General features: G+C 30.5%; 3 protein-coding genes across 5 annotated transcripts; 2 read left to right on the top strand and 1 right to left on the bottom strand.

Moving 5' to 3' along the window:
- Positions 1 to 2,168: 2,168 nt before the first annotated feature.
- Positions 2,169 to 3,852, top strand: LOC124922761 (protein yippee-like At4g27745). Of its 3 annotated transcripts, none has more exons than XM_047463468.1 (3): positions 2,169 to 2,260; positions 2,549 to 2,678; positions 3,404 to 3,852. In XM_047463468.1, coding segments are annotated over exons 1-3 (354 nt in total). In that variant the 5' UTR covers positions 2,169 to 2,258; the 3' UTR covers positions 3,626 to 3,852. The 3 variants fall into 3 exon arrangements, with proteins under 3 accessions (XP_047319424.1, XP_047319426.1, XP_047319425.1); XM_047463470.1 differs by having other exon boundaries at positions 2,246 to 2,376; XM_047463469.1 differs by lacking the exon at positions 2,169 to 2,260 and having other exon boundaries at positions 2,272 to 2,678.
- A 1,600-nt stretch (positions 3,853 to 5,452) lies between these two features.
- LOC124922762 (protein LEAD-SENSITIVE 1-like) lies at positions 5,453 to 6,836 on the top strand. Its single transcript, XM_047463471.1, has 2 exons — positions 5,453 to 5,609; positions 6,045 to 6,836. The coding sequence occupies exons 1-2, from the start codon at positions 5,516 to 5,518 to the stop codon at positions 6,776 to 6,778; spliced, it is 828 nt and encodes a 275-aa protein (XP_047319427.1). The 5' UTR covers positions 5,453 to 5,515; the 3' UTR covers positions 6,779 to 6,836.
- Positions 6,837 to 8,305: 1,469 nt separating this feature from the next.
- On the bottom strand, positions 8,306 to 12,345 carry LOC124919515 (plant UBX domain-containing protein 10). Its single transcript, XM_047459766.1, has 4 exons — positions 11,444 to 12,345; positions 9,929 to 10,099; positions 9,634 to 9,837; positions 8,306 to 8,817 (listed from the first exon to the last, which is right to left on the bottom strand). The coding sequence occupies exons 1-4, from the start codon at positions 12,236 to 12,238 to the stop codon at positions 8,587 to 8,589; spliced, it is 1,401 nt and encodes a 466-aa protein (XP_047315722.1). The 5' UTR covers positions 12,239 to 12,345; the 3' UTR covers positions 8,306 to 8,586.
- Positions 12,346 to 12,498: the final 153 nt, after the last annotated feature.

Raw genomic sequence — 12,498 nt, forward strand, 5'->3', positions numbered from 1 at the left:
TATATTGAGAAATAAATGAGAAAATGAATATTTTTTATTTTTCTTATAATTATAATTATGGTAAGAGATATCATATTTTTTTTATTATATATGAATTATATATCAATAAATATATTATTATAATTATTAATTTCTAGTTTTTTTTTTTAATTTGAGATATATTTTCTTACAATATATTATTTATTTTTATATTTTTTATATATATATATATATATGATATGTATTATTAAAAATATTTTATTAATAATTAGATCCTCTCGGGTGAACTCGTTAGAGGCAAAGTCAAATACCTCTTTTTCATTTGCCATAAGACAACTGATTCCTTCATCGTTACTATCTGAGTCACTATGTGCCCACTAGCTTCCACCATCATCGGCTATTAAGGCCTTTTGGATCTCCTTGCCTTGATTGTTTGACTGGTGTCCTTACCTTTAGTTCTGTTCAGTTGGCTTTCGGTCATCCCTTCGTGGCTTTCGGCACTCCGACCTGTAGTGACCTAAAGCATCACAGTTAAAATAACGAACGTTAGCTTTTTTACTGTTAGAGTAGTTGTAGTTGTAGGAATTGGTTGTTTGGTTCTTCTTCATGAACTTTCTGAACTTCCTAGCTAGCATGGCCATCGCATCATCGTTGAACTGTTCGGTCGATTTGACCGGTACAAGAGCTGTCGGTTCCATAGAGGTCACTAAAGCTCTGGTAGCGGTTGAGGTTGAAATCTCATCTTAATTTATGGATCTCATTTCGAACTCGTATGCTCTTAGATCTTTAAAGACGTCGTGCTCATCTTATGAAGGCTGTTTGATTCTCTCATCACCATGGTCTTAATGTCCCAAGAGTTGGGGAGTGATCTTAGAGCCTTGATAATGGTTTTTTATTGTCATATTTCTTTCTAATGAGTGAAAGTTCATTCACCACACTTGTGAAGCGGTCACCAAATTCCTTATCATTTCTCCGGGACGATGTTCTCAAACTTTTGAGTGGCCACCATTATCTTATTTTCTCTAATTCTTTTGTTCCCTTCGTGGAGTTGGATGACTGTCTTCCACACCTCTTTTGTAGTGGTGCATCCTCGGATCTTGACGAAAGTGTTTATATATTTATATTTATATTATATAAAATGATATATTGAGAAATAAATGAGAAAATGAATATTTTTTATTTTTCTTATAATTATAATTATGGTAAGAGATATCATATTTTTTTATTATATATGAATTATATATCAATAAATATATTATTATAATTATTAATTTCTAGTTTTTTTTTTTTAATTTGAGATATATTTTCTTACAATATATTATTTATTTTTATATTTTATATATATATATATATATATATATATGATATGTATTATTAAAAATATTTTATTTATCTTATATTATAATATTAAGTATTAAAAAATAATTATTTTGTAAATTAGAGATGTTTATTATTTTGTTAATATATTTATTTTAATTATATATATTATAATATATTTTTTTATATACTTAAAAATAAGTTTGAATTTAAAGTGAATTAAGAAAAAAAAATGTTAGAAAAAAAATGTAAAATATATAAATAGAAAAATTAAACTATAAATAAATATAAACTTATTTATTTTATATATAAATATGTAAAAATATTTACTTATAACTAGATATAAATTACTTATCTAAAATAAATTTATAATTTTTATTTTCATTATATAATATAATATAATTTATTTATAACAAGACAAAAAAATAAACAAGTAATAAGAATTAAATTTTTTTATTTTATCTACATATTTACTGTTTATTTTGTAATTTATACATATTAAATTTTAATTTTAATTCTTTTTATTAAAATTACTTTGTATATAATTTTATATTAAAAAATGTTTAAATTTTTTTATATAATTATATTTTTTAGATAAATAAATATAATATTTTTATATTTTTTATAAAAAATTTACTAATAGGATAAAATTTTATTTTAACTGTTTTTAGAAGGAAAAAAAATATTTGTAGATTAGTAGTTCTAATCATCTATTCAACATTCCATAAGGATCTATAATTACTCTTTACTAGTTAATAAATTGATTAATTTAACTAATGAAAAGATAATGAATAGTTTAAATAAACTTCACAAGTAATTATTTATTTATTTTTCCTTTGAACGGGTCAGTCGGTCGGAACCCGGTTAAACATCTTATATCAATTCAATTTTCAAATGATCCAGATCAAAAAAATTCGACACTCCTCAAACGTTGACAGGACCGACAAAACCCTACTCAAATAATGTACTCTCTTTACTCTGTGTTCGCAACTTTCTCACAGCTGTGTCGGTTCATGCCATTCCAATAATTTCGAAAGATATGTTCTTTGATCGTTTCAATATTTTATTGGTTTGATTAAGGTTTCACTTAACTACTGTCCCTGCTCAATATATGAAACATCTTTCAAATCCTCCTGATCGATCGCTTCTACATTAAATTTGATAACCCAATTCACATTTTGATCAAATAAATTGCCAACACAAACAGAGGGAAGCTTGATGATAATTGTTCACCCTGTTGTTGTTGTTGCAGGAAAGGAACATCAATTTTAGAGGAAAACTCTCTGTCTATGGCTGGGTCGGTTGGTCCAAGGTTTTACAGTTGTTGTAATTGCAGGAACAATGTTGCCCTTCATGATGATGTCATTTCCAAAACATTCCAGGTTAAGATTTATATAATTTGATTATTGATGTTTAGGATCATACATAGAATGAATACTCTTGTTGTTGTTTTAGTCAAGTGTTATGTCTTTCTTTCAATGGTGGAAGAATGAAAGGAGATTTGATTCTTGATTCAGTTTAATTTTGAAGGAATTAGTCATTCATGACCAAAAGAATGAAATTACAGAAGTTCTATATATATATTGTTATCGATTTGTAGAGCAAACATGAATACATCTGAGAAATTTAATTAGAGATTTCTTATATATTGAATGAATGATCATTTACAATCTTACCCAACTGTTGGGACGGTTACTGTTTACAATGGTTTGTATGGAATCTTGAGTTACACAATTTTGGTAAGCATCATTAGCTCTAAATCTTGTAAAGGATTTCAGAAGAATTCCCGGAATGAGATTTCCTCTGTGCATTTCTGAAAAGTGTTATTTTGCTTATGTGGCTGACACGCCACTTCACGCAGATCTGACATGGCACAACATGGCTTTGCTGACTGTTTTTTCGATAACACCCTTTTTCCTAAAGTGACTGACATGGCACTAACGTGTATCTGCTGAATGTGTTGTTTTACATAATGGGATTTCCTATCTTTTGCCCATTTGGCTTATGTGATTGACACAATGCTGATATGGATTTGCGGATTGTGTTATTTGGGTTTTTGTCATATTTATAGATGTTTCATTAAAGAGTGTTTGTTTGTTTAATGCAGGGGAAACATGGGAGAGCATTTCTGTTTTCTCATGCTATGAATTTAGTAATTGGGGAGAAAGAAAACAGGCAACTGATCACAGGTCTTCACACTGTTGCCGATGTTTCCTGTTGCGATTGTTTGGAAGTGGTTGGATGGAAATACGTAAGAGCTTTTGAGGTGAGTCAAAAGTACAAGGAAGGGAAGTTTGTACTTGAAAAGTGGAAAATCATTTGCGAGTGAAGAAGAAGTAGCATATGGATATCTTAACAAGCTTATTCATTTTGTCAATAAGATCGATATATAATATAACAGTTCTGTCATGTTGCTAGATCTTCAAACATTTGAGTTCCACGGACCTGTTATTATATTAAACTAACCTAACATAATTGATCATTTCATTGAATTCGTGTTCAATGTTGACATGTTTCATAATTGTTGATAATTCTGTCAATTTTATGGTTGATTTTTAAGAAACTATCATAAATTGTTTCATAATTATTGATAATTCTGTCAATTTTATTGTTGATTTTCAAGAATCTACCATAGATTGTTCATAATTATTGACAATTCTGTCAATTTTATGGTTTATTTTCAAGAAACTACCATATATTTTTTCATAATTATTGATAATTCTGTCAATTTTATGGTTGGTTTTCAATAAATACCATAAATTGTTTCATAATTATTGATAATTCTGTCATTTTATGGTTGATTTTCAAGAAACTACCATAGATTGTTTCATAATTATTGATAATTCTGTCCCAAAAGCTCATTGTTCAAGGTTAACAAAAGTAAAGATGAAAAGTGCTTAATCTTTTGGAAGATGAATTGTATACATAAGTAATGATGAAAAGTGCTTAATCATTTGAGAAGATAGATTTTATGGGTTATTTCAAGTTATTTATTGTTGTGTTGGTAGTCTTTATTTTTCTATTTTTATTTCAAATTGTATATATTTTTTTATTTATTTTAATGAAATAGTTAATTTTTGAGAAAAAAAAAAATACTCTCTTTATGGTCTAGTCTTTCATTTTATTTCTCCTATTGATTTATGTAGAACCAGTTATTAATACCTATTTTAATTTACATAAACTAAATGAGAATGTTAATCCCATCACTACTAATTAAGGATTATAATATATTTAAAATATTTACATTATAATAGGTTAGATAAAATATTATAAAAACTCCACCCCGAATTATTTTTAAAAATTATAAATTATTAAATAAAATAAATTTACCAAAATAGTTTATGCATGACCATAAATACCCACAAAGAGATAATTCGAATGAGTAATTAAAATCGTATTCTAATTATGAGAAGTAGTCATTCCTTCAAAAATGAATAGTTAATAATAATTAGTCCCAAAATTTATACCAAATTCATAGATAAAATAGGTCATATATATATATAATTAAAATTATCCAATCTACTATTGAAAACTTTCTTACTTATCACCGTCTCATCTATTTAATCATAAATTTAACATTTATTCATTTTCTCCTTAATTTTCATTTCATCTTATTTCAAGTTGACATGCACAATAAATATACCATAACATTGGATATTTGGAGTACCAATCAGAAATAGGATACCTTAGTTATCATCGTGAATAATGGTTAAACATGAGGTATTCTGTTATGGTCTCCAAATTAATGCATCGGTCCTAGATTTTCATATTATTTCCGTTGCACTTGATTATAGAATTTCACATTCGGTCCCAACAATCAAGAACTCAGAAAGCTAAGTTATAATTTTCAAGCTTAACAGATTCATGAAGACAAATTAGGTACAACTACTCGACAAGGAGTGTATCGGTTATTATTACTAGAGTAGTTCAAATTAAATAGATTTTTTTTTAAATGTTATTTAAGATAAATTATTAAAATATTTTATTCATTTAAAATAATAAAAATAAAATAATTATTTTAATATTTTATTAATAAATTAAGTAATTTAATTATTAAAATAATATTTTTTTTTAAAAATAATATGCAGTTAGTCAGCTGTAATGTTATGATAGAGTATAGGGACTAGTGTAATATTTAGGGGAGTCCATGACTTTTGTGTAATATCTTCTTCTTCTCATTTCTATGATCATCTCTAAACCCTAGCCAAGTTCCATAATAATGGGATTGCTGTCTCATAGAGTTCATAGTCACGAAATTACCGCCGGCGATCATATCTACACCTGGACGCCGGCTTTTGCATACTCTCATCACGGTTTTCTACTTTCTCTCTTTTTCATTTCTATTCATTTATTGTTTGTTCATCGGAATGAATCTCGTCTTCAATACCATAGATTATATGCATTTCTTATTAAATTGATCAATCTGGATGATATGTATGTTTTCATAATGGATTGGGGCCGGCCAACATACTGGAAATTCATTTACTTTTTTCACATTTAGGGCTTTCTTTTGATTAATTCGTTTTACCATTGTGGAATTCTCATCTGTTCGTCTGCTTCTGATCTCTTGGATTATTGGAGAAATTCGTTATTGGATTATTGAATCCATTATTTTGCTTATGATTTAGGGTTCTTAGCTTAGAGACTATTTGAAAACACACATTGGATCTGGTCTAAATTTATTTGAAAGTCCCAAAAGAACTAGCTTTTTCAACTAAATTTATTGATAATTTTTCATCTGTTTGTAGGCATCTATGTTGGGGGAAACAAGGTTATCCATTTCACTAGAAAAAACAATGCCCATTTCAAAACTGATTCCACCTCCGGTTTCTTCTCCTCCTCCTCAACACCGAGCAACCAAACCTCTTGCCCCACATTCCCCGACTGCGGATTCCAAAAAAACGAGAGTGGAGTCGTGATCACCTGCGTAAATTGCTTCCTAGGAAAACAAAACCTATACCGTTTCCAATACGGAGTTACCCACACGATATTCATAGCCAAACTTAGAGGAGGAACATGCTCGACCGCTATATCCGACCCGCCTGATGATGTGATCCATCGGGCGACCCATCTTCTTCGACACGGGTTTGGAAACTACGACGTGTTTAAGAAGAATTGCGAGGATTTTGCTCTGTATTGTAAAACCGGGTTGTTGAGTGTTGGAAATAGTGCTTTTGGAGGAAGTGGTCAAGTGGCGTGTGCTGTGAGTGGTCCTTTGGGCTTTATTTTATCGGCTCCATTTAGGTTATTGATGCCTAATCCGGTTAGTATGGTAGCTGCTACGGCTGGCTTTTATTATATGAGTAAGTATGCAACCGATATTGGTGTTAGGAAGGATGTGGTTAAGGTGCGGGTCGAGGATTTGACAGTTGTGGAGATGAATAAGGAGAAACTTGAAGAAAAAGTTGACAATGAAAATGAATCGAATGAAGATAACCATCAGGATGGATGTATTCATCCTTTCAAGAGGCAAAGATATTGATGATATATATATATAAACAATCAAATAGGATTTTCTTAATCTTGAATTGGGGTTAAGAAAGTTTGATTTTGTCTCACATACATTGGAAAAAAAAACTCTGGTTTGAAAAGAATTAGCTATTTTTGGCTCAAAATATGTTAAGATGACCTAAAAGCTTACCTAATCTCTAAAGTTATATTTAACAAACATATTGGTTGTTAATACTAGGGTGAAAACGGTTTGTTCGGTTTTTTCACCTTTACTGTTGGTGTCGATTTTTCTAAACCTTCATATGTCGGTTGACGGTTAAATGTCGGTTTGGTCAGTTATAAATTCAGTCAATTTAATAAAAAAAAAAAACTAGGTTAAAAAGAATTTAGATATTTTTGGCTCCAATTATGTTGATAACTTAAAAGTTTATATAATCTTTAAAATTATATTTGACAAACATATCGGTTGTTATTAGGAGAGAGCGGTTTGGTCGGTTTTTTCACTAAAAAATTCATCATAATGTCGATTTTTCTTAATCTTCCTCTGTCAGTTGATGGTTAGACGTCGGTTTGATCAGATATAAAATCAATTCGGTGGGTCAGTTAATCATTAAAAAAACAAATATATATATAATAAAGTAAAAAATGAAAAAAAAAACAAATATATAATATTATAAACTAAAAGAATAAAATGAAAAACTTAGAATAAAATTTTAACAAATTAACAACAAAACAACTCAGAAAATATATTATAACATTAATTAAATTAAAATGAGTTTTAAAATAAATATATCAAATACATGCTATGATTCAAACCCTTAACCAAAATAAATAAAATCTTTATTTTATTCATCGATTTTTTTATTATCTAAACCGCTAAACAACCCAATTTTAGCTAATACAGAAATTATAAACTTATCAAAACTAAGTTTGATCGATTTATAATTATTTTGGTCGATTTTTGGACGGTTCTACTCACTAAGTTACATTTTTATTTCTCATGTTTTAATTGAACCTTAATTGTTACATCCCACAACCTTGTAATATCAAAAATTCTTTCAAATGAGATACTAAATAAATAAAAAATTATAAAATTTTATTGTTCAGTTCTAGATACATGCAGATATGAGTCTTTTGAGATACTGGAATTTACTACAGTAAAATTTGTAGTCCAGATCTAGGGCAGAATAAAAACAGACATTCCCACATCTAGGGTAAGAAAATAACCCAAATGGTGTTTCTTTGAAAAAATAGGGTTTTGTTTGATTGATGCAGGTTATTTGAGATTAATTTGAAGTAACAGAACATTTTTTTTAAATATCATAAAAACTTTCAAACCTTAGCTAAACTAGCCTTCTTTTATTTCTTTTATCAATCAAAAATTTCATCATTCAAATAAAAATCAAACATTTTAACATAACATACACATAATGTCTTTTTACCCAATAAGCTAATTTTCAATAGCCTATTTAAACAAGGATATTTGAATTCAAATAATCCTAAACAAATGAAGGCATACATGTGAAAAATGACTTATAGATCTTCACATTATGCAAGAGTAAGACCTATCAAAGGTATAGATTAAAACCATGTCCACATTCACTACACAAACATAAACATAAACAAGCTATAAATTCAATTAAAAAAAGTGAATCACAAATGGTTAAAAAATCCTTGTTCTCCCTATAATAAATTCAACCAAATGAAGAACAGCTTTCTTTGTCCTTTTAATAATCCTGATTACTAGTAGTAGTACACATATAGCAATTATTCTTAACTTGAGGAACAACTTACCATAAACTTTCACTGTTTTGGTCCGGGATTATTATTTTGCATTTTTCACGAGATCAGTTCCACAAAAAGGCTGGCTTGAGGATGTAGACCAGCTTCTTTCAGGGTCATTTTAACCTTGTCTTGACCATACACTACACGGGGGAAGTTGGAGACAAGATTGTACCCGTTTATTTCTAAGCATCCCAATGAATCCACATAGTCATAGAGGGTTTGGAGAGTCAACGTGCTTTCGAACCTCCTTCCTTTTCGTTCTCCACTTGGAAACCGCACCTGAACCTAGTTTTAGGGAAAAGTCACCACATGAAGAGCTTGATTGATGTAGGAGAAATAATTTGAATTTGGAAAGAAAAAAAACTTTTTGATTAAAAAGTTGATTCTTTGGTAAAATGACATCGGAGCTTGTTTGACCTTGGGTTATTTGAAAAAAATCTAGATTATGAGTTCAAAATCCTGTTCAATAATAGAAAAGTAAATTATTTGGGTTAAATACTAAAATATCTTTTTGTATTTAGAATTTATAAAATGTGAAGTAGGGGCATTTTGGTTGATAAATTATGTGATTTGATTGTTGAAAACACATGTGATGTAATAAAGGATTATTTGTAAATAACCAAATAAGCCAAGATCAAACAAACTCTAAATGTCTTTCTTTTCAATATTGTAAAATATTAAAAAAAATCAAGTATTGTTCGATCTTATAGTATTATGGATTATTTGGATAACTATGTGTTATTTGGATAACTAGTAGGTTATAAAATAACCTTATTCGGAGTAGGTTATTAAAAATCGAGTTATTTGGGTAAAAAACAGTAGAGGTATAAATTATATATATTTAAAAGAAATACATTGTATTTCAGATGATAACTTGAAAGATGATCGAATCGTGGGTTATTTGAGATTAAATTCAATTAACCCAAATCAAACGATGCCTAGGAATATTTTAGTATTTTAGTTGATGATTGAACCATGCCTAAGAATATTTTAGTATTTTAGTTGATGATTTGATTGACGATGAGATAAGGAGTTAACAAAGCCATAGAAATAAGCATACAATTGATTTTAAGTGGAAAAAGATAATTGGGCATGTCTTACTTGAGTAACATCGGGTCCTTTTTCAGGCTCGGGTCCAAGTGAGAGAGCTTTTTCCTGTCTCAGCCTAGCTAATGCAGCTTCCTTTTCAGCAGCTTCATGAGCTGCTCGTTCACGGGCTTCTTCCTCCTCCTTCCTCTTCCTCTCAGCTTCAGCAGCTTCTCTTTCCTGTCGTTCTTGCTCTTCTCTCCTTTCGCGTTCACGTGCCTAAAATAAGGAGAAAGAAACTTTTATCAGCTAAAAATAACAATAATAAAAATAAAAACAGTTCTGCACAAAGTATAGGTTAAGCAATAACCTGGTCTGCTTCAAGTGCTGCTTGATAAGCCGCATCTTGTTCTTGCCTTAGACGCGTGTTGATTCTTCGTTCTTCAGCTTCAACCCTTGCAGACACGAGAACAGGGGATGTTTCTTCAAGCACTTTCTGCAATATTGTTAGCAATTCTTCAGGAGTCTTGGGTCCTTCAACCTGTGTGTGTCAGAAAAGTTTGACAAGGTGAATTTTAATTTGAATCTTGTCTTAATTGTTTAAAGCTAAAACTTAGCAGTGTCTAGAGAGACTGAACCAGAATTGTTCAAATAGATATTGCAACTTTGAAAGTCAGATGCCGTCAATCAGTTATTTTCATATGGCAATATAGTACCCACATAAGAAAACTGTATTAAATCAGCCCGTGATTCCAATATTTTTTACCATAGCTTTTTTCCGCTGAGGTTAGCACAACATCCAACCGACATGACCCACACTTCAATCAAGGTGCTATCAGAAATTGAACCTAAGACATAGTTCAAGACTCTTACCAGCTACTTTAGGTGGGTTTAAATCAGAACCAGGATACCAATAGCCAACCCAATTAATAAGAGGAAAATATTTGTGTAGAGTTGTATATTCATGCTTCTGCTAAATATGGATTTATACAAAGAAATATGGCTAATCATAACCCATGTATCTTACCTATGAAATATCTAATAATTTAGTCTCTTATATAACTACTTGATAAGGTTGAACATGATTGTGAATAACACATAAGGATTTCATCATGTGTATTTGTGCTCGTCCTATTAATCCATATATGAGGTTGTCATATTGATCATCTGAACATTCAATTGGCAATGTCTTAAGTTTATATTAACCTGAAAATTTTATCTAACACATAGAAGTCTATTGTTGCAGTCAGCATGCAAAAACAACATAGAAGTCTAATGTCAAGACCTTGATAATAAGTCAATTTCAGTGCTTGTCATGACTAAGAAGAGCTTGTTCAATGTAAGATTCTCTTTTAAATAATCCAACTTTTTCAATAAAAACAAATAACTTGTTTGATGAAAAAGTGGATTATTTGGATTAAATGACTATAACGTATTTTGTATTTAATATTATAAAAAATAAATTAAGAGTATTTGATGTTTTAGTTGATGATTTGAACAATGAAGGATGATAGAATAAGGGATTATTTGGGTTAAATCCAAATAACCCTTCATCAAACAAGGCTAAGATTTATAAACTAAACCTTGCATGAATATACGACCAATGGTCTAAAATGGACCAAACTTGAATGATGCATAGTTTGTGTTAGTCTGAAAAAATAGCAATATCAACCAAACAAATCCATCATCATACATGTGAATCACGGGCAAATTCCATCAACATTCAATTAGTGTAAATTGTTTAAAAAAAACCTCAAACTAGATCAGTAGAAAGGACATTCAATTAGTGTAATAGACAATAATGTAAACTTTCACATCCAAGATTTAAGAGTTAAATCCAATTTAGGAAAAGCAGTGAAATAAAATTCGTTAAAAACCCTGGTACCTGTTGCAATAGAGCTATCCTCTGATTTGTGGCAGCCATAACCACAGCACAGAACGGGTACCTAGATGCTTTCAAGCTGTTACTCATCTTGAATCCTTCACTAGCACGAATGTTACCACCCCATGAAACAAAGTTCTCATTAATGAAAGCAGACAATAAGTCCGAACACAGGGTCCTTTCACAGAACAAAGGTGTATCAGGATGATCAGGAGAATGCAAATACACAAACAACAACTTAAATGCATGCCGAGACCTCTGCAAAGCATCCATAAAACCCTCAGACACAAAATTCGGACGAGTTAAACCATAATCTCTCTCGAAATTCGCTACAAAATCCATCGCCTCAGATGCAGCAGCCGACACAGAAACCAAAGGAGACGATGAATCCCCCGCACGTCCAGAATTCAATCCTACCATGCTCAAGGAATACGAAAGAACCCCACCAGCCACCCACATACCTAGACCAATTGCGCCGGATATCAACCCTAGACTTCCTGAAATGATGGAAATCGGAAGCGTAATGAGCTTCCAAGCCAATCCTGGCGGCGCAGGGCCACGAGCGACTAATCCCAATCCTTGTAGTTGTCGCGTGTCTTCATCAAACCGACCGCTGCTTCCGGCTGCAGCGGTTGAGGAAGAAGGATGGTCAAAGACGTCGTCAGAGGTTGTATGGAAACTGGAGATCGCTTGCTCAAGATTCCAGTCATGGGCGGAGAGGATCTCTGTACACAATTCTACATCGTTGATACCAGTAATTGCTTGAAAATCAGCTAATTTGTCAGCCATATCAGCCATTTCTCTCTTTAGGTCTATGTAGGAGTTAGGGTTTCAATAGTATATACTGATGAGAACGATGAGACCCTTCTCTCTCTCTCTCCTCTCTCTAGCGTAGGTCTTTTTGGATTTCAACTTCAGTTAATCACACCAAACACAATTAAATTTTATTTAATTTATTTGAGATTTTTAAATAATTATTATAAAATAATATGTTATAGATTTTATTTTTTGGAATTAATATAATATTTTTTTATATTTAAAATTTATTTTTATAAAAT

Source organism: Impatiens glandulifera, chromosome 1 (genome assembly GCF_907164915.1).
Source record: "Impatiens glandulifera chromosome 1, dImpGla2.1, whole genome shotgun sequence".
Lineage (NCBI taxonomy): Eukaryota > Viridiplantae > Streptophyta > Magnoliopsida > Ericales > Balsaminaceae > Impatiens > Impatiens glandulifera.

Bases quoted from the DNA above. Each gene is read 5' to 3' on its own strand.
- LOC124922761 (XM_047463468.1), top strand. The intron at 2,679-3,403 runs GTTAAGATTTAT...TGTTTAATGCAG, and splicing joins TCATTTCCAAAACATTCCAG to GGGAAACATGGGAGAGCATT.
- LOC124922762 (XM_047463471.1), top strand. From the start codon at position 5,516: ATGGGATTGCTGTCTCATAGAGTTCATAGTCACGAAATTACCGCCGGC. The intron at 5,610-6,044 runs GTTTTCTACTTT...ATCTGTTTGTAG, and splicing joins TTTTGCATACTCTCATCACG to GCATCTATGTTGGGGGAAAC.
- LOC124919515 (XM_047459766.1), bottom strand. From the start codon at position 12,238: ATGGCTGATATGGCTGACAAATTAGCTGATTTTCAAGCAATTACTGGT. The intron at 9,838-9,928 runs GTTATTGCTTAA...TCCTTATTTTAG, and splicing joins CAGCACTTGAAGCAGACCAG to GCACGTGAACGCGAAAGGAG. The intron at 8,818-9,633 runs GTAAGACATGCC...CCCTAAAACTAG, and splicing joins AAGGACCCGATGTTACTCAA to GTTCAGGTGCGGTTTCCAAG.